The sequence below is a fragment of the Tinamus guttatus genome, unplaced genomic scaffold (genome assembly GCF_059628265.1).
Source record: "Tinamus guttatus ecotype Peru unplaced genomic scaffold, ASM5962826v1 Tinamus_guttatus_pri_ptg000098l, whole genome shotgun sequence".
Classification (NCBI taxonomy): Eukaryota; Metazoa; Chordata; class Aves; order Tinamiformes; family Tinamidae; genus Tinamus; species Tinamus guttatus.
Window position 1 is genome coordinate 1,069,558 of NW_028288632.1, and position 18,906 is coordinate 1,088,463.

General features: G+C 43.1%; 1 protein-coding gene across 1 annotated transcript; it reads left to right on the top strand.

Moving 5' to 3' along the window:
* Positions 1-8,778: 8,778 nt before the first annotated feature.
* C1S (complement C1s) lies at positions 8,779-17,496 on the top strand. The gene is made up of 11 exons (XM_010212356.2): positions 8,779-8,823; positions 9,210-9,411; positions 10,688-10,865; positions 11,126-11,251; positions 11,702-11,901; positions 12,095-12,248; positions 12,501-12,616; positions 12,774-12,852; positions 13,100-13,237; positions 13,758-13,832; positions 16,251-17,496. The coding sequence occupies exons 1-11, from the start codon at positions 8,819-8,821 to the stop codon at positions 17,042-17,044; spliced, it is 2,067 nt and encodes a 688-aa protein (XP_010210658.2). The 5' UTR covers positions 8,779-8,818; the 3' UTR covers positions 17,045-17,496.
* The last annotated feature ends 1,410 nt before the right edge of the window (positions 17,497-18,906 follow it).

Consider the following 18,906-nt stretch of genomic DNA (forward strand, 5'->3'; position numbering starts at 1 on the left):
AGCCAGAATCCTGAGGCGCTTTCCTGCAGAGCTGCTATTTAGCCAGTTGGTTCCCAGCCTGTAGTGGTGCATTGGATTCTTCCATCTGAGTGCAGTTCTGACGATTAGGTTATTATGTGGTTGTGGGCTGTGATCATGTGCTGGACATAGGTGTTGACAAGCATTAATTTTACTTTAAATGATCTTTTTTTCTCACGTCTTCCATTTCCTGCCCATGGTTTGCATAGTGACAAAGGCAGAGATGTGAAGGAGGAAGAGGAAGTAGTCATGAAAAAAAGAAAAAAAAAGCATAATGGGCAGTACAGCAGAAGATTGCAAGCATATAGAAAGTAGAATACATAACGAATGGAGTGAATGGTCTGAAAGAAATCTTGCCAGGTTAAAAAACAAACAAATGCAAACGTCTTGGACCTGAGATAAAAAAGATAATGGGTGGCTGCAAAAAAAAGGATGAGGCAGATTCTTCTCAGAGGTACACAGTGAAACAAGAGACAGTAGTTCCAAGCTACTGCAAAGGAGATTTAAATTGGACAGAAGAGTGGTTTACTTTGGGAACAAGTGCTCAGAGAGACTAGGAAATCTCCATCCTTAGAGGTATTCATAAGTCACTTGAACAAGGCGCTGAGGAAATTGGTCTAGTTTTAGAGTTCTGCTGCGATGACGGGGAGTTGGAGCAGAGACCTTCACAGGTCCCATCTCTGGTCCCATCTCTGAATCTACAGAAGTTAAGAATAATGGAAATTAAGAGTAACCAGTGAAGTAAGCAAATGCATAAGGAAGGGCAGATATTGACCTTGACCTCCAGAAGTCCTTTGAGGATATGTTTAGAAAAGCAGAGATGTGGAGCAGCAGGTTTAGACAGTTATTTTGCAGAAGCAGGGGTTTAAAAACCCTCATAAATATCTGAGTACCTCAGTTTAGAGTTTTCAGAGTTTACAGAACCATATTTGTTACAGAACCTTGATTGGCCATGGTTAACCAAGCTATTTGCGAAGGTTAGGAACTCACTGACTACCATCTATCAGTTCTGTGCTTAATTTCGTGTTTTTTTTTTTTTCCGTTTGGTTTCCTATGTGAGCACATTTCCTGTCAGTATTTTTCCTAGCCATATTTGACAGAGAATGGACATCTCAAAGGTACCGTATTCAGGTTTCATGAAAAAAGTCCTGTAGGCACTGTCACTGAGAGAATCCATTTCATATTCAATCTTTCCCTCCCATCTGATAAAAGTAACTAACAGTTTTGGCACTTCTTCTGGGATTACAATCTCTTAAAAACTATCTTGCTGGACTTCGCTGTTGTCTAACATTCTTATAATTTCATTAAAGTGATGAGAAAATTTGTGTAAAAAAGATAACTGAGGGCAGTTAAGTAATAAGAAACAGATAAACTTCTGGCTCAGTAAGCCTCTTGAACTTTAGCTCACTAGAAGGTCATAGAATCATTATGGTTGGAAAAGACCTTCAAGATCATTGAGTCCAATTGTAAGCCCCTCAGCACTATGCCTGCTAAACCATATACCCAAGTGCTTCAGTCCTTGGTCTAGTCCTGTTCAATTTATTCATCAATGACCTGGATAAGGCACAGAGTGTTCCCTCAGCAAGTTTGCTGATGATACAAAACTGGGAGGAGTAGCTGATACCCCAGAGGGCTGCACTGCCATCCAGAGGCACCTGGACAGACTGGACAACTGGGCGGTGAAAAACCTCATGCAATTCAACAAGGCCAAGTGCAAGGTCCTGCACCTGGGGAGGAATAACCTCAGACACCAGTGCAGGCTGGGGACTGACCTATTGGAGAGCAGCTCTGCGGAGAAAGACCTGGGTGTCATGGTGGGTGATAAGTTGACCATGAGGCAGCAGTGTGCTCTTGTGGCTAATGGGATCCTGGGGTGCATTAAGAAGAGCGTCTCCAGCAGGTCGAGGGAGGTGATCCTGCCCCTCTACTCAGCCCTGGTGAGGCCACATCTGGAGTATTGTGTCCAGTTCTGGGCTCCACAGTATAAGAAGGATGTGGAGCTGCTGGAGAGAGTCCAGCGCAGGGCTACAAGGATGATCAGGGGCCTGGAACATCTGCCCTACGAGGAGAGGCTGAGGGAGCTGGGCCTGTTCAGCCTGGAGAAGAGAAGGCTGAGAGGGGATCTCATCAGTGTCTGTAAGTACCTCAAGGGAGGGGGTGCAGAGAATGGTGCTGGTCTCTTTTCAGTGGTGGGCACTGACAGAACTAGAGGTAATGGCCACAAACTGAAGCACCAAAAGTTCCACAGGAACTTAAGGAAAAATTTCTTAACAGTGAGGGTGACAGAGCACTGGAACAGGCTGCCCAGAGAGGTTGTGGAGTCTCCTTCTCTGGAGATCTTCAAAACCCGCTTGGATGCAGTCCTGTGCCATGTGCTCTAGGTGACCCTGCGTGTGCAGGGGAGTTGGACTAGATGACCTCTAGAGGTCCCTTCCAACCTTAAGCATTCTATGATTCCATGATTCTATGATTCTATGTCTAACCTGAACCTTCCCTGGCACAACTTGAGGCCATTTTCTCTGTCCTATCGGTACTTATTTTGGAGAAGAGATCGACCCCCACCTCACTGTAACCTCCTTTCAGGTAGTTGTGGAGAGCAATAAGTTCACCGTGAGCCTCCTCCAGCTCCCTCAGCTGCTGTTTGTAAGGTCTATGCTCCAGCCCCTTCACCAGCTTTTTTGTCCATCTTTGGACATGCTCCAATACCTCAGTGTCCTTGTAGTGAGAGGCCCAAAACTGAACACAGTATTTAAGGTGCGGCCTCTCCAGTGCTGAGCACAGGGGGACGATCACTTCCCTGGTCCTGCTGCCCACACTGTCCCTGACACAAGCCAGGAGGCTGCTGCCCCTAGATCATTTTCTGCCGCACTCCAGCCACTCTGCCCCAAGCCTGTAGCACTGCATGGGGTTCTTGTGACTGAAGTGCAGCGCTGCATGGGATTGTTGTGACCGAAGTGCAGGACCCAGCACTTGGCCTTGTTGAACTTCATTTGGTTGGTCTCAGTCCATCAATCCAACCTGTCCTGATCCCTCTATAGAGCCTTTGTACCCTCAAGCAGATCAGCTCCCAGCTTTATGTTGTCTGCAAACTTGCTGAGGGTGCACTCCATCCCCTCATCTAGATCATCGATAAAGATATTAAAGAGGACTAGCCCCAACACTGACCCTTGGGGAACACCACTCGTGATCGGTCACCAGCTGGATTTAGCTCCATTCGCCACCACTCTCTGGGCCTGGCCATCCAGCCAGTTTCTCACCCAGTGAAGAGTCCACCTGTGTAAGGCATGAGCTGCCAGCTTCTCCAGGAGAAGGCAGTGGGAGACTCGGTCAAAGGCCTTCCTGAAGTTTAAGTAGACCATGACCACAGCCTTTCCCTCATCCACTAGGTGGGTCATAGAAGGAGATCAAGTTGGTGAGGCAGGACCTGCGTTTCATGAGCCCGTGTTGCCTAGGCCTGATCCCCTTGTTGTCACACACATGCTGGGTGATTGTCCTCAAGCTGATCTGCTCCATAACTTTCCCTGATACTGAGGTTAGGCTGACAGGCCTGTAGTTCCCCAGGTCCTTCATCCGCCCCTTCTTGTAGATGGGCGTCACACTGGCCAGTCTCCAGTTGTCTGGGACCTCCCCTGTTGACCAGGACCACTGACAGATGACAGAGAGCAGCTTCTGGTCGCAAGTGCTTCTGCCAGCGAGTGCTTCTGCCAGCTCCCTCAGAACCCTTGGGTGGATCCCATCTGGCCCCACAGACTTGTGAGTGTCCAGGTGGAGTAGCACGTCACTGAGTGTTTCCTCCTAAATTATGGGGGGTTTCTCCTGCTCTCCACAGGTGTCTTCCAGCTCAGGGGGCCAAGTACATTGAGGAGAACTGATCTGGGTGTTAAAAGACTGTGGCAAAGACAGCACTAAGTACCTCAGCCTTACCCTTGGTAACAGTGTTCCCCATCGCGTCCAATAAAGGATGGAGAACAGGAAGGAGAATACTGGAAAAGCAAGAGTCAGGATAGAATTAAATCCAGCTAAACTCTGCAACTGCAAGTCAGTGAGACAAGAAAACAAAATCAACCAACCAACCAAAAAAACCCCAAACCATGGAAGGGGCAGAGAAAGAGACCCAACTAATAAGAAATGGAGACAGATAAAGAGAGGTAAGTGCTTGGGAAAACAAGCTGGGGTAGACATGAAAACGAATTTTCATCAGAAACATAAGTATAAGTAGCTGGGTCCAGTAGGGTTAAGGTAATGAGACAGGATAGGGAGCAGGACAAAGCAAAGATGGATGCAACGAGGACTTAGTGGACATTTGAGGTGGGGAGGGAATTGTATGTGTGAAAACAGTTTATCCTTACTTTATGGAAATATGTGCAAATAAATGTGAGGTTAGAGGAGTTTTTATCAGACATAATTGACTCCATACTTCATTCCTCAATATTACATAGTTTTAGTATCCCTGGTTTATAGTGGAGGGATATGGACACAATTGATGAACACACGAAGCATTCAATAATTTCGGGTACATACTCCAGGACATCCAGCAAAATATTTTTAAGGGAGTTCAGCATTATGTATGTTTGTAGTAGAACCTCCCTTGACTTCCATTTTGTAGCCATGAATGTTCAACATGTCTGCAGATCAAGCCCAAGCTCTTAGCTACCTACCTAGAAAAGACAGAGCTCATAAAAGTTGGAGAACTTGCCCAGAATTGTGTTATATTATCTCTGTGGTGGAAAGAGCAGTACAATCCAGTTCCTCAGCATCGCCATCAGCTACTCAAACCATGGGACTTGCTTCTGTGAAAATTCTCACCTGCCAGCACTGTTCCAGCTTCTGGTGAGAAATGAGCAGGAGTCATCAACCTCCTTCAGGCTGAAGTGTTCTGTCCTGCGGAAGAGAGGCGAGCAGATCTCTGCTGCCATCTCTCAGTAACTCGAAGAATAGGTGGAACAGGCGCATGTCAGTTTCAGGGTTAACATCTAAGTGACTGCCCACTTTTTTGTTGGTTTTGTTTTTTTCAGGTTTGGGGAAGCAGGCAGGAGAACATTATCCTGTTTGCGCTGCTGTAGAAGTTACAGAACTGTATCTAATACATGCTATCCAGCAGCTCTGCTCTAACTGGCAAATAAAGTTAGTACAGATAAATACATAATAAAGATAATAAAGATAGTAAAGATAAATAAATCTTGAGTAAGAGCCATTTTTCATTTCCACGTGTCCAGACAGTCTCTTGCAAATTACTGGGCCTGCTGCAGAAATGCCTAATTCCTCTCATAGCCTCTCCTCAGCCACCATAGTCTACAGGCTTGTGCTTTAAGATAAGCAAAAATTTAAAAATTACCCTAAGAGATAAAAGTCTAAACTGTTCCTGGTAGTTCATGACTAGTGAAGCCATGAGCAACGAGCATGGGTATCTCTGATGATGGGACTGGGAAGATATAGTGGTAGAATCAACTCAAATTGCTTCAAAATGAGGTACATCCATTTGTGGGTGTATATATCCATACATCCATTCGTGCCCATCATCCATAGGTAAAGGCCCTGCATGAGAGCAATGCTACAAGGCTGGTATTTTGTAGGACACTGGTGCATGGGAGAGCCAAAACAGAGATCACATTTCTGGGGTACAGTGCATGTTGTAAAACGGTCTGAAGCCCCAAATTTGCTGGGGGGTTGTGAGAACTTTGCTTTCAGACTTCAGGGCTAGAGGGAGTAAAAGGAGTGAACTGTGATGGAAATCCCCCTTGTACAGTATGCAGAGGCATCATGCAAAGGGGTAGGGCTGCCCAGCCTCCAAAATCAACCACTGACAGAAGAACAGGCCTCATTCACAAGAGCGAGGCAGGGAAGTGAGGTGGGAAAGGAACCCCCTGAATCATCATATTGGGAGAAAAAGAAACAGAAATTACTGCCAAGGTCCTGGTGGAGCAGGCCTTTGACTTGCCACTTACCTATCCCTTATTCCCTGATGGCGGATTTCACCTAGTTAATGCTATTCCCTGTTTTAATAATTGTACTGTTTTTAATAATCAAATATTAAAAAATAGTATTTTAAATAGTTGTTCTGACACAGTATTTCCAAAGAAAAAGTGCGGTGCTTGTTTTAATTTTTTCCAGCTTCCTGGGAGAAGACAAGCCAGTCAAACCTGTTTTAGATGGTAATTTTATGAAAACCTGAACATTACTGCTTTTCATAACAGCTGGCAGAGGTTACAGCTGCACAGTTATGAGGCATCTTAAGAAATGGTTTGTCTTATGCAATGAAGGAAGGAGAGGCACTTTGGGAAAAGTATTATGTGGTCATGTAATTAAGGAATTTAATAGAATGCAAGTGCCTCAGATCAGAATTATATTGCATTAGTAACTTTAATTATATCATTTATTAACATTACTTGCATGATTTTGCTTCCTTTAAATTGTTATTTTAATATAGTTCCTGTGCATAGTTTCAGTGCATTGTAAAATCTATTACCTAGCTATTCCATCTTATGAATTATTAAAACAGTATGGATGTAGGCAGGTGCAAACAAATACTGTGTTTCCTTGTTGTAAATATATACATTAATATGATTAGTTTTCTGCATAAATAATAAGCATGATGCAAATGCTAATAAAATGCCATTACTATTTTTAAGACAAACTCCAGCATTTTTTTCTTAATTAATAGGTAGATGTCTTCTAAAGAATTATTAATTTTCACACACATATTGCTTTACCACTGCTACAGGCCAGTCGAATCAAGTTTATTCTGAAATAACACAATTCCGTGGTGGTGCAATGGCATGCACAATATATCAGCACCCACTCATTCTACCGCTGAGCCCAAAACTTGAAAAGTCATTTGGCAGAGTCTTTGCTTCGTCCAGATCAGAGAAGGTATCTCCCTGTGATGTGTCGTCTGTCTTTCATCAATCTGTTTTCTTTGCTTTCAAAGTTCCAGTTAGAAACATCATAACCTGCTCCTAAGAAGCATCAGAGTGTGAGGTGGCACTCCCCTACCCCCCCCAATCTCTTTCCATTCTCAGTTTGGCGAAGAAAACAGACAAGGTATATTCTTCAAGTAAAAACTTTTATCCTGATACAGTTAAGTCAGCTATGATTCATCTGTAGGTGTTTCTCTGCCTTGGCAATACAAAGGAGTCTTTCAGTTGAGCTTTGCTAACACGCTTCGCCTATGGCCTGTGGAAACTTGAATCACTTTTCCTAGCCAAAACAAGCTCTGGAGCACGCTGCACTGCTTGTAAAAACCAAAGGTGCCAGTGGAGTTTTACATCTTCATTTGTATTCCGGTCTCAGTACAGCTGACTTGTGAGGAGCAATAAGGGCTTTCTTAAGAATTTACTGGTGGGCCTTTTTGTTTCTTCTGAGGTATTTTATCTTTGGCTTGGGGCCAATGCACTGATGGCATTACCTGGTACACGTCTTGAAAGTCCTTTTCTTGAGGGTCTTCAGTCTAACTCAGTCCAACTCTAGGTCTGATGATCCATCACTCTTACATAATGTTCACTTGAGAACTAGTTAACAGAACATTCTGAGTTCTCAGACAAATACTTATTTATAGGAGCGTCCACATAAAAAAATAGAAAAAATAGCAAAGCAAAACAAAAACCCCAACAACCCCCAAAATAACTTGTCCTCTTGTTGGTAACCTCTGATAGTTATAGCATTGTTTTGGCCACTTTTTTTTTTTCTTTCAACAAAGAGTCTCTGAAATGTAAGATGAGGAACAATGGTAGCAGCCCTTTTGCCATCCAGGTTGCATTCACAAAGTGCATTCCAGCAAAGTGCTCTCTGAAATGGATGACAGAACAGTTTTCTGTGCAAAGGAAGTAGACTAGTTGTCACATGTACTTTTCATCATCTTTTGAACTTTGTTCATCACTTTTAAAGGGGAGGAGAAAGGGGGGTGGGGAGGGGAGGCAAAAAGTCCATTCTCCTCCCTTTTCCCAAAAGTCATCTGGTTTCCCGAAAATCTCTAATACAAGCCAAATTGCATACTTCCCCATGCAGCCTGAGCCAACAGAATTATGCAATTGGTTCTAGAAATTCTCCTTTTCTGTCGAATGCTGGTAAGCAGAAGTATCTATTCCGAGTAGGACGACTGGAAAACAACGTCCCACAGTTAGGGGGTGCTGCGCTATTACAAATTAGAGCTGTCTTCCCTACGTTTCAGGCTTTGGTATGTTTGGGGAGTGTGAACAGGGAGAAAAAGAGAAAGAGAAAGCAAGAGAAGAAGAGGGAGAATAAAACCAGAGACTGCCTAGGGAGTTAAGGTAAATATTGCAAACATTCGAAATGGGCAAGGAAAACACAATGAGCATTACTCTGTGTGACAGCTCGAAGGGTCAGGACATGCATTCCCCCAGCCCAAGGTCTTACAATCATTTTTGGGGTGCTGGGAGGAGTGAAAACAGTATCTTGGGGGAAGGGAAGGAGTTGCTCTCTTAATTTGCTATGAATGGGAATGCATCGGCATGGTGTTTGAGGACACTGATGTATATAAGGACAGGAGGAGTGCCTTGAGGACATGATAGAGGTCATCTCCCTATTTTGCCAGTACTGAAGTCAGCATCTCTCCTTGATGCTTGGAATTGCTGCATGCAGGAAGAAATGATGATATAAAACTTGTTTTTGAGGTAAGTCATTGGCATATTCCCCATAAGCTCGGGTATTAAGATCTTTGACTTGCATACGAGACACAGAGGAGCACTGTCGACATTAACCAATCACACTGTGTTTACCCCAGATTTTAACTCCAAAGTACAGTTCCTGACAGTTTTCAGCAAGGATCATCAGCCTTTTCCAGATGTGGTGAGTTATTGAATCTCTGAGGGGAATTCTGGTTCGTTGGTATTTTCATTTTGTTTGCTAGGTGTCTTTCCTGTAGTAACGTCCTGTGCCTACAGGACAAGCCACTTCCAAAGCAAAAGAATGAAGTAGGGAATAGTATTTAAGAGTCCTGTTCAGCTTCTGCAGCGTTCTCAGTTTCTAGAAGGCTGAAGAGTAGAGCAGAGAGCATGACTGAGATTGCATCCCTTCCCATGAAAGTCTAGGGCAGAAAGAACAGCCCCTCGCAGCCACAGCATTGAGCATCCAACTCCAAAGGCCAGGAGCTACGCTGTATACTACATGCAGATGAACACCACACTTTTTCCTAGGCAGAGAAGATCTCTGAAATGTCATTTTCCTTTTCTCAGGTACCTTATCTTATGTCTTCCTGTCTGGGCTGATGCAGCTTCCATGTATGGTGAGATCTTGTCCCCCAATTATCCTCAGGTGTATCCCAATGATGTGCAGGAGTCCTGGGAAATCCAGGTTCCTCTGGGATATGGCATTCACCTTTATTTCACACATCTGGATCTTGAACCATCGCAGAACTGCGAATATGACTCTGTGAAGGTACTGTATCCCATCCATCCTCGTGTGAGAAAAAGACAAGAAGATGGCATAGAGGGCAGAACAGCAGAGCTGCATATAAGGCTCAGGGCTGGAAGAAGAGATACATCCTTCCTCTTAGCCAAAAGATTGAGTGTATCTGCAGTAATAATGCTTAAATTGCTTTATATTTTTTCTTTGTAGCCACATGAATGTTGTCTGTCAACTTAGTGTCCTATCTATGTTCCTGACTCCATGTTTATCTTATATCAATAGTAAGAGCCTTCCTTGCCATCACTAACATGTCCCTATTGCCAGGCATATTCTTAACCAGTGAATCATGTGTATAAAAAAGGACTTTCTTAGGGCATTGTTTTTCTGTCCCTGAAATTTTTCTGTTAGGGTTAGTCCGTAAGTCAACATATACAATTTAATTCAGTCAGAAATTGATTGGAAATTATGAAAGCTAAAAACAATCAAGAGATCAAGTGGGTGCTGAGATGAAGTGTAGTGGTCTGTTGTTCTGGGCTGTGCACCGCAATTTTCTGAAAACTTAAATCCTCAATAGCTCTACACCATCTTGGCTTACAAAGCGCTAAAGATCAAGCACTTCTGTGCAAACACTAGCCTGTCTTGAAATGGCTATGTGCAAAAGGGGAAATAAAGTCAGATGCAGCACCAAAAGAAGACATTGGAGCGTGTGGGTTCGTAAGATGGATGTGCTCTAGTAGGAGCTGTAGTAAAGTGTGTTTTGAAAAACAGAAACAAAGCCAAAACCTGATCATAGACTGCTCTGCAGACCATCAGGGAGCTGTTTCACAGCCTTAAATTTGGTGTTAATTTTTTAAACAAATGGGCCTCAGGAAAGAATGTTAATAGATAATTTTCTGGATTATTTTGCATCTGAAAAATTAAGACAGGTATTTCAGGGCTGGGATGTGCATAACAGGGAACTCTCAGGCATCTTACAAATGGCAATAGAGTGATTCTCCAGGAGCTCTGTTCAGCTGCAGAGTCTCAGCAGTCCCTGCTGGATGTTGGCTACTCTTGATTAGCTTTGTGGATCACAAAGCAACTTTGGTGTGAGAATGGCCACTCTTGCTAGCTATGTGACAAATCAGTACCCTGGGAGATCTGCTTGAACATCTTGAGAAATGAGTGCAGCTTTGAAGTCACTGGTTGGCCACTTGTAACCTGACAAATCAAATACTGATTGTAAGTTGAAGGAATCAAATATGGATAATTGCGTATATTCTGGTAGTGAACATGTGTAATTCACTTTGTCTGCATCCTTCTGCAGATCCTGTCTGGTGTGAATGTTGAAGGCGTGCTCTGTGGGCGAAAGAAACCTCGTGCGCCTGGCTCCCCAATTGTGGAGGAATTTCGTGTCCCTTATAACGTCCTGACTATGACCTTCCAGTCTGATTTTTCCAATGAGGAACATTTCACTGGTTTTGCAGCGTACTATGTTGCAGTGGGTAAGGCTAGAAGAGCGTCCTCTGAATCTCTGTAGAGTCTGGGACTATGAGTGGGAGGAAAGCTGACAGGAGGGTTTTCCTTACAAGAACAGCTTGTTTAAAAGAGATCCCAGCAGGCAAGACTGCTATCCAACATTACCAGTGTAAATACTGCCATAAAGATCTCTTTTCTCTGTTGTCTGCTAGTGTTTATTCCAGTCTTTATCCTGCCCTCACGGCCTTCTCCTCTGTGTGGCTGACTCTTTTTTTCACGCTTGCAGACTTAGATGAGTGCAATGATTTTGTGGAGGAACCTTGTAGTCATCACTGCAATAACTATATCGGTGGCTACTTCTGCACCTGTCCACCAGATTATTTCCTTTATGAGGATAAGAAAACATGTGGAGGTAAGAGACCTACACACATTGTGGTCAACAGCAGGAGCTAATTTAGGTCAAGTGGGATACTGTACTTGGAAGACCTTCTCTATCAACCCTTTGACCTTGTAGTGACGAATAATGTAAAGATGGAGAGAGAAAGAGAGGATACCAAGAGAAATTAAGCAAGACAGCAAAAGTAAAGATGTGCTGTAACTGTCCTTTAATACTGAGGATTCCAGGAAGCTGTCTTCTAAAGGATGGGCTAGAAGTACCATTGCTTAGGCCACTGGTAGCTAATGACCCTGGCAAATTGGATAGTGGCTCTGATTTCAGTTTCTATGAAAGATAAGCATGTTGTGACATGGTTAATGCAGATGATTTGAGAGACTGGAGAGGTAGTGGAAGAGGGGATGTTTATCTGCTTCACACGGGTGAGTTCCTTTCTGAGTTCTACCTGTGTTCCTTCCTCAATCCTAGTGAACTGCAGTGGGAATGTCTTTACTGAGCCATCAGGAGAGATCACCAGCCCCAACTATCCCAATCAATATCCAGAGAACTCACAGTGTGAGTACCGAGTGGTTCTGAGGCCAGGCTACTTTGTGGTGTTGACCATACACAGTGGGGACTTCGACGTGGAACCAGCTGACTCAAAAGGGCGCTGCCATGACAGTTTAACAGTACGTGTGGGGCTTAGCAAGGGGAGTTAGGATGCTCTGGGGTTCCGTCAGTCTTCTCATATTCTGAAAATTCTCTGACTACTTAACCTTAGCTTCAACTCTGCTGCCTTTTAAGTTCTTGAGAATTTCTCAATTGATTTCAATAATTATTTCTCATTTCTTCTTGTTTCTGTTTGTTTGTTTGTTTTCCCAGCTTGTCTCTGGAGAACAACGTTTTGGTCCCTATTGTGGCAGCAAATTCCCAGGTCCTCCAGAAATCAAAACTAGGAACAACATTCTTAACATAATCTTCCAAACAGACCACAGAGTACAACACAAAGGCTGGAAAATACGCTACCACGGGGATTGTGAGTAAACACTTGGGAAAGCGTTTTCTTGGTTGCAAGAGGGCTTGTCCTAGCAGGTCAGATTCATGGTACAACAGGATGTTAACCTGTTCATAGTTGTTAGATTTGCTAGACACAGCTAAGGGGCTATTTGCTAAACAGAGAATTCCTGTTAACTAGTGAAAATAATGACTGGGGAGATAGATGCTGGGGGATGGAAAGAGAGTAAAGCTCAAACCAGTTAATCATTGATGTCCTCCTTTCTCTCCAAAGCCCTACCCTGTCCCCAGAGTGTCATTCCCAACTCTGTTCTTGAACCAAAGAAGGACAAGTATATCCTCAGAGACAATGTGAAAGTGACCTGTGTGGAAGGCTATGAAATTGTGAGGGTAAGTTTTCTCGCAGAGAGTAAATTTCCTACCAGATTGCCTGAGCACCTTTGAGACTCAAAAGTTTTTGCCACAGCTGTAATAAGCTGTACCCTCCACTGGAGTGCTTATTTCAGATATGTTTCACTGTTGCACAGTAATGTGTTCTTCTCTGTAGGAACGAGACAGCCTAAAGACTTTTTACTCGATCTGTCAGGAAAATGGTGAATGGAGCAACTCTCATCTCAGCTGTGTTCGTAAGTGCCCCAGTCCTGTATGGAGGGAAGCAATTTGGAATGGAATCTTTATGCTCTAGACCCACTCTATCTCCAGACTAGGAGGAAGGTGAGGATGGGGATATCAGCACACTGAAGGGACAGAGGAAGTAAGCACTGATGACTGCACAAGGACTAGAGGGGTTCCCCATTCTACAGAAAACAAACAAACAGATGCATGGGAGTGGCCCTTTGATTATCTTTGATCATTTCTGTTTCTTCTCTACAGCTGTGAATTGTGGTGAACCTGTCCCTATTGACAATGGCCAAGCCGTATACCTCTCTGAACTTCATGAGCCTCTGTATAAAGCCATTTTCCACTATATCTGTGATGCACCTTACTACACTCTAAGAAACAAAAGTGAAGGTAAGCATTGCCTGTGCTACACAAATACATTCCATTAATCAAAAGAGTAAGAAAAGGTACAGGTATCATCCTGGGCCTGAGATCATATCCTTACAGGTTAGGCCCGAGAAAAGATTCCTTTTAGTTTGGGGTTGTAACCGGTAGTTTTATGTTGTGTTTTTGCTTAATGCACTGTCATAATGTTCATAATGTATTTGGACTGTTGATCTTAAATGTATTAGCAGTCCTTCTCTCCAGTTCCCAACTGTATGAACCATGGAGATTTTTGTCACATCTGGCACATGTGTCTAGTGGAGAAGTAAAGGGCTTAAGACAACTGTTAGACAACATCCCTCCAAAATAGGGGTGGAAGTACCCTATTAAAATTATGGACTTCTACGGCTATCTTGACAAAGTTTACCCAGCAGTGCTTGCTTTGGTCATGTGAAGTTCAAGACATCAACTTATATAGTAATGCTATTTATCTTTTCTTGATCTTGACCATGTCTTTATTGCACTTTTCTCTCTTGTGTTTTCCAAGCTGTGTATCAATGCTCAGCCAGTGGACGATGGGTCAATGAAGAGATGGGAACAAAGCTACCAAAATGTGTCCCAGGTACTTCAGTGATCTGTGTATATATGCTTGTGGTGTCTGAAGACCATTGCCTCTTTCATTTCTCTGTTTTAAAAATGTTAGGCCTGAAATAACAGATGATTCCTGCTGTGTAGTTTGAAACATACTGGACAGGGTACTGAAAGCTGTGAGCTCTTAAGACCAGTGGAAAAAAGAGCAGAAAGAAACTGGTAAGAAAGGTAGGCAACTCAATAGGATGTCTGATATAACAGGACCTCTTCAGGTGTATGTGTGTGCTTCTGAACCAGTTTCCCACAGCTTTCCAGCCTTCAGATGTATATATTCTCAGGTTGCTCAGAGCTCTAGATCTTTGCTTTGCAGATAACCAAAAAAAACAAACAAACAAAAAACAAAACAAAACCAAAAAACAATCAAACAAAAAACTGTCAGAACAAAAGAGATATCCAACAATGTACTGGACCTTTCCTTCTTCAGTTCTCCTCAAGCTATACTGAGAGCTGTAGCTTCTCTTCAGACTCCTCTAGGGTTTGGCTGTCTGCTTGGCACTACTGGTGCAGTACTATAGCAAAAGAACTTTACCTACTGTCACTGGAAGTCATAGACTCACCTCTTAAGGAGCGTGTGTCATTCAGTACCAGACACACTGGGTCTGACATCTCAAGAAATATCCTCATTCACAACCTTTTAATCATCTCTTCGTTGTGTGTACTTAAGGGAGACTGAAAAGGAAAGTGTGTGAGTACTACTACTGCTCCTGACTGCAAGTAGTTTTGTCTGAATCTCAATTTTTAGCTAATAAAAAGCACTTTGAATCTTGTGTATATTGTGGCCTGTTCAGCTTACCATTCCAGTCTTAGGTGGCAGCATTCCTAGGGCTGCTGGTACACCATGTCCAGTGCGTACTCCAATCCCTGTAAGTCCTCACTGGCATTTTAAAGTACAAGACCCAGCTGAGGGTGGTTCAATAATTTTAAAGACCAGACCAGCCAGTGACTAGGGCTACACAAGTGCACAAAATCATTAGAAACCAAACAAAAAAATGAAGCTATGGGAATAGAGAGGATCTTATCAATATGTATAAATACCTGAGGGGAGAATGTAAAGAGGATGGGACCAAACTCTTCTCGGTGGTGGCCAGTGACAGGACAAGGGGTAATAGTTACGAATTAAAACACAGGAAGTTTGCCTCTCTACCCGGAAAGGTTGTGGAGTGTCTTTCTCGGAGATCTTCAAAACCTGCCTGGATGCCACCCTGTGCCACATGCTCTGGGTGTCTCTGCTTGAGCAAGGGGGTTGGATTGGATGGTCTCTAGAGGTCCCTTCCAACCTCAACCGTTCTGTGATTCTATGTGAATTTATTACCTTAAAGGGGGTTATAACGAAGACAGACTCTTCTCAGAGGGATGCAGCCAAAGGATAAAAGCTGCAACAAATTCAGACTATGTTTAAGGAAAATCCCCCCTCACAGCACTGGAACAGTTGCACAGGAAGGCTGAGGAATCACCAATCTTGCAGATGCTCAGAATCTTCCTAGACAAGGGTCTGATCAATCTGATCTAGCTTTGCAATTACAAAGGCAGGGGAAGGACACATAGGGATGACAAGAGACAGCTTGAGGTCCCTTCCAGCATAAGTCTTTTTGTCATTCCATAAAAGTATTTAGCAAATATTATAATAATTCTTTATTATAATTCTTTAATATCTGACCTATATGACTGGAGGTTCAATGCAAACCAAGCAATGTGAAAATAGATCAGTTTCCTAGTTACGTCAGAATAATAAGCCTTATTTTTGCCTCTCATTTTAATAAATCTTACTGTCTGTTTTTACTCTAAGATCACACAGCACCTCTGCATCTGTGAGACTCACAGATGAGATCTTTATTAACCCAGTGCTTAAGATTCTATATACTGAAAGAATGGGGAGGAACACTGGTAAAACGTCAATGACAAATATAAACTGGCATACTTAACCTGAAATGATCTGGAGTTCGGACATGAATACTTTTAGATAGTAAAATTGGATTTCTAAGAACTTAAGCAAATGTTCTTTCAAAGACAATCCATTTGCCTACAGGACATATTCAGCAGAGCAGACGTGCTAAATAGAATGGAATGAAGCTGTGAGCTTTGACACACTCTGTGCTGGTTGGCTGACAGCAGTTGTGAATGTTCTCCTTTCTTTCCAGAACAAGATTTGCAAATGGGCATTTTCAACTTATATTGAGTGTTGACAGTATTTTTGCTTGAACTTTCTTGATATTTTCTGTAAACATTAGCTGTAAAATCTTAGGCACAAAATATTAATTATTCAGAGCCAAAAAAAAAAAAGATTTATAGAAGACAGAGAGAAGGGCACTCTGAATTTTTTAGTAGCACTAAAGAGCTTGTAAATGCAAATTCTCCCATTTCATTCCTTTTTTTTTTCTTTTCTTCCTAGTTTGTGGGGTGCCTAGTAAACGTATCCAGGAGACATCAAAGATTTTTGGGGGAACACCTGCAGCAAAAGGCAACTTTCCCTGGCAGGTCTATTTTGCAAACCCACGAGGAGGTGGGGTGCTCATCTCTGAAAGATGGGTAATGACTGCAGCCCATGTGCTGGAGGAATCCGATAAGCCTGATATGTATGCTGGTGTAATCAGTGTTGCTGGAGAATCTTTGCGCCGGGAGGGCACACGGCTGATTCCAGAGACTTCATTCATCCATCCTGGTTGGAAGAATCAGCCTGCAGAAACTAGGACTGATTTTGATAATGACATTGCACTACTGAAGCTGAGAGAACCTGTGAAGATGGGCCCAAACATCTCACCCCTCTGTCTTCCTGGTAAATCACCTGAATACGAACTGCAAGAAGGGACATTGGGTTATATTGCTGGCTGGGGCCAGAAAGAGAAAGGAAGACTTCCTCTTTGGCTTTGGAAAGCCCAGATTCCTGTGGTGACCATGGATCAATGCCGTTCTGTTAAGCCAGAGGGCTCTGCTGACTCCAGTGCTTACCGATTCACTGACAATATGATCTGTGCTGGTGGTGGCAAGGACAGCTGTAGGGGGGATAGTGGTGGAGCTTATGCCATCCCAGATCCCCTTGATGAGAGCCGATACTATGTTGCTGGACTGATCTCTTGGGGACCAAGATGTGGTACCTTTGGTCTTTACACAAAAGTGGTGCGTTATTTGGACTGGATTACAGAGACAATGAGCAAGCATGAGGACCCAGAAACGTGGCAGGATTAGCTCTTTCTCCCTTAAGCACTATCATACTTCCTAGATGTGAGTGTCACATGTTGAGGTAGGAAGGCTGACTTGGGTCCTTTTCACATTTTGTGTATAACATGCCAACAAAGTCACTGTCTCTGCTGAATGGAGAGTCAGGAATATATATCAGTCTCTCCTACTGTCATTATGTCTAGGAATGGAATTCCTCTTTCTTCCTCTACTCATAGCAGCAGAAGAGGACAATATTACTATAAATAAAGAAACTCCTTCTGCTTCCTCTCATTTTTTTTTTTTATCCCATCTTTTCCCACTTGGAGAAAATGTAGTCATGCTCCACCTAATAGAAACATATCAGTGAAGAAAAGAGAGAATACTTGTTGATTCCCAGGGAAGGTTCCAAGCCTGGCTTCTCTCTTCTGTATTTCTTTATCATTCAGAATATATAATAGCATTAAAGAATGTCCAAATCTACTTACCATGTGCAAATTGCCTTTCTCCTCAGACTTGAGTTAATTCTCCTTGAGAATGCCTAATCAAGTGTCAAATTATGTAACACCCACTGCGCTACCAACTCCAAAGCTTTTGTTAAGCTGTAAATTGTGGTACCTCACCTCTCTGCCGAGGAGTATTTTTCTGAGGTTATTCTGAGGTTGCATCTCAGTAACCAACCATTACCAGCAATAAGGATTACAGACTTCTGAATCAAGCTGAGCAGAAGAGACATCGTCAAACTTCACACATTCACCAGCCCTTACGGCTTTATTTTTCAGACTTTGTTGTGTTGGATAAGAAATAAAGATTGCTTGAATTAGGGAAGGCACTGTTGTGGGAGAAGTTTACTCAATACGCTTTAGGGATGTCTTCTGCTCCAGAGTGCTACTTCGAGTCCTGAATTCCTCATAGGTAGCTTTGCACATAGATGGTTAGAGGACTGATGCACAAGGTATGTGAAGAAAAGTTGAGGGAGCTGCATTTGTTCAACTTGAAAAGGAGAAATCTAAGGGGTGTTCTTACTGTTCTCTTCAAGTCCCTAAAGGAGTCTTAGAGAGAAGACAGAGACAGATTCTTTAAAGAAGTGAACAGCAGAAGGCCAAGAGATGGCACACACAGATTGAAATTAGGGAATTTCCAATTGGACATAAGGTTTTTCCTCCTTTGGGCGTATTTCAGCCTTGGAACTTGTGCCCCAGAAGGCTGGGCAATCTCCATCCATGGAGATCTCCAGAACTGACCTAGGTAAGGACCTTAAGCTTTGAAATTAGTCGTGTTGTCATCAGAGGTTCTTTCAGCCTATTTTTTTTTCTGTGACAATGGTGAGAAGGGCCAGCATAGCACCTGGGAGACTTCATATAGATTGCTGCACACAGGTCAAGAACCTTCAATTCCTAAGCATGCAAACTGCTATTTTACTTTTGAGCCAGTAACTATGTACTGCATTCCCGAGAAACTGTAACCTCCTGGATGTTCAGTGGGTTTTGTTTTTCACAGAATCACAGAATAGTTGAGAACCTCTGAAGATGATCTACCTCCCCCTTCTGCCACCACTCAAACTTGGTCACCTCTGTCTAGGACAATGTCCAGTCAGATTTTGGATATCTCTAAAGATGGGGACTCCATAACCTCTCTGGGCAACCTGTCCCAGTGCTCAATCATGCTCATAGTACACATTTTTTTTCCTTTATCTTCAAACAGAAAATCCTGTGTTGCAGTTTGTGCCCATTGCCTCTCGCCCTGTCATCTGGGTCACTGAGATGGCTCCATCTTCTTTACCTCCCTTCAGGTATTTACACACACTGATAACATTCCCCTACTCCTACCCTCACCCTCTAGCTTTCCCTTTGCTTCTTTCTGTAAAACTAAACAGTCCCAGTTCTCTCAGC

Coding starts and splice junctions, on each gene's coding strand:
- C1S (XM_010212356.2), top strand. Junction 11,252..11,701: donor GGATAAGAAAACATGTGGAG/GTAAGAGACCTA, acceptor CCTCAATCCTAG/TGAACTGCAGTGGGAATGTC. Junction 11,902..12,094: donor GCTGCCATGACAGTTTAACA/GTACGTGTGGGG, acceptor TTGTTTTCCCAG/CTTGTCTCTGGAGAACAACG.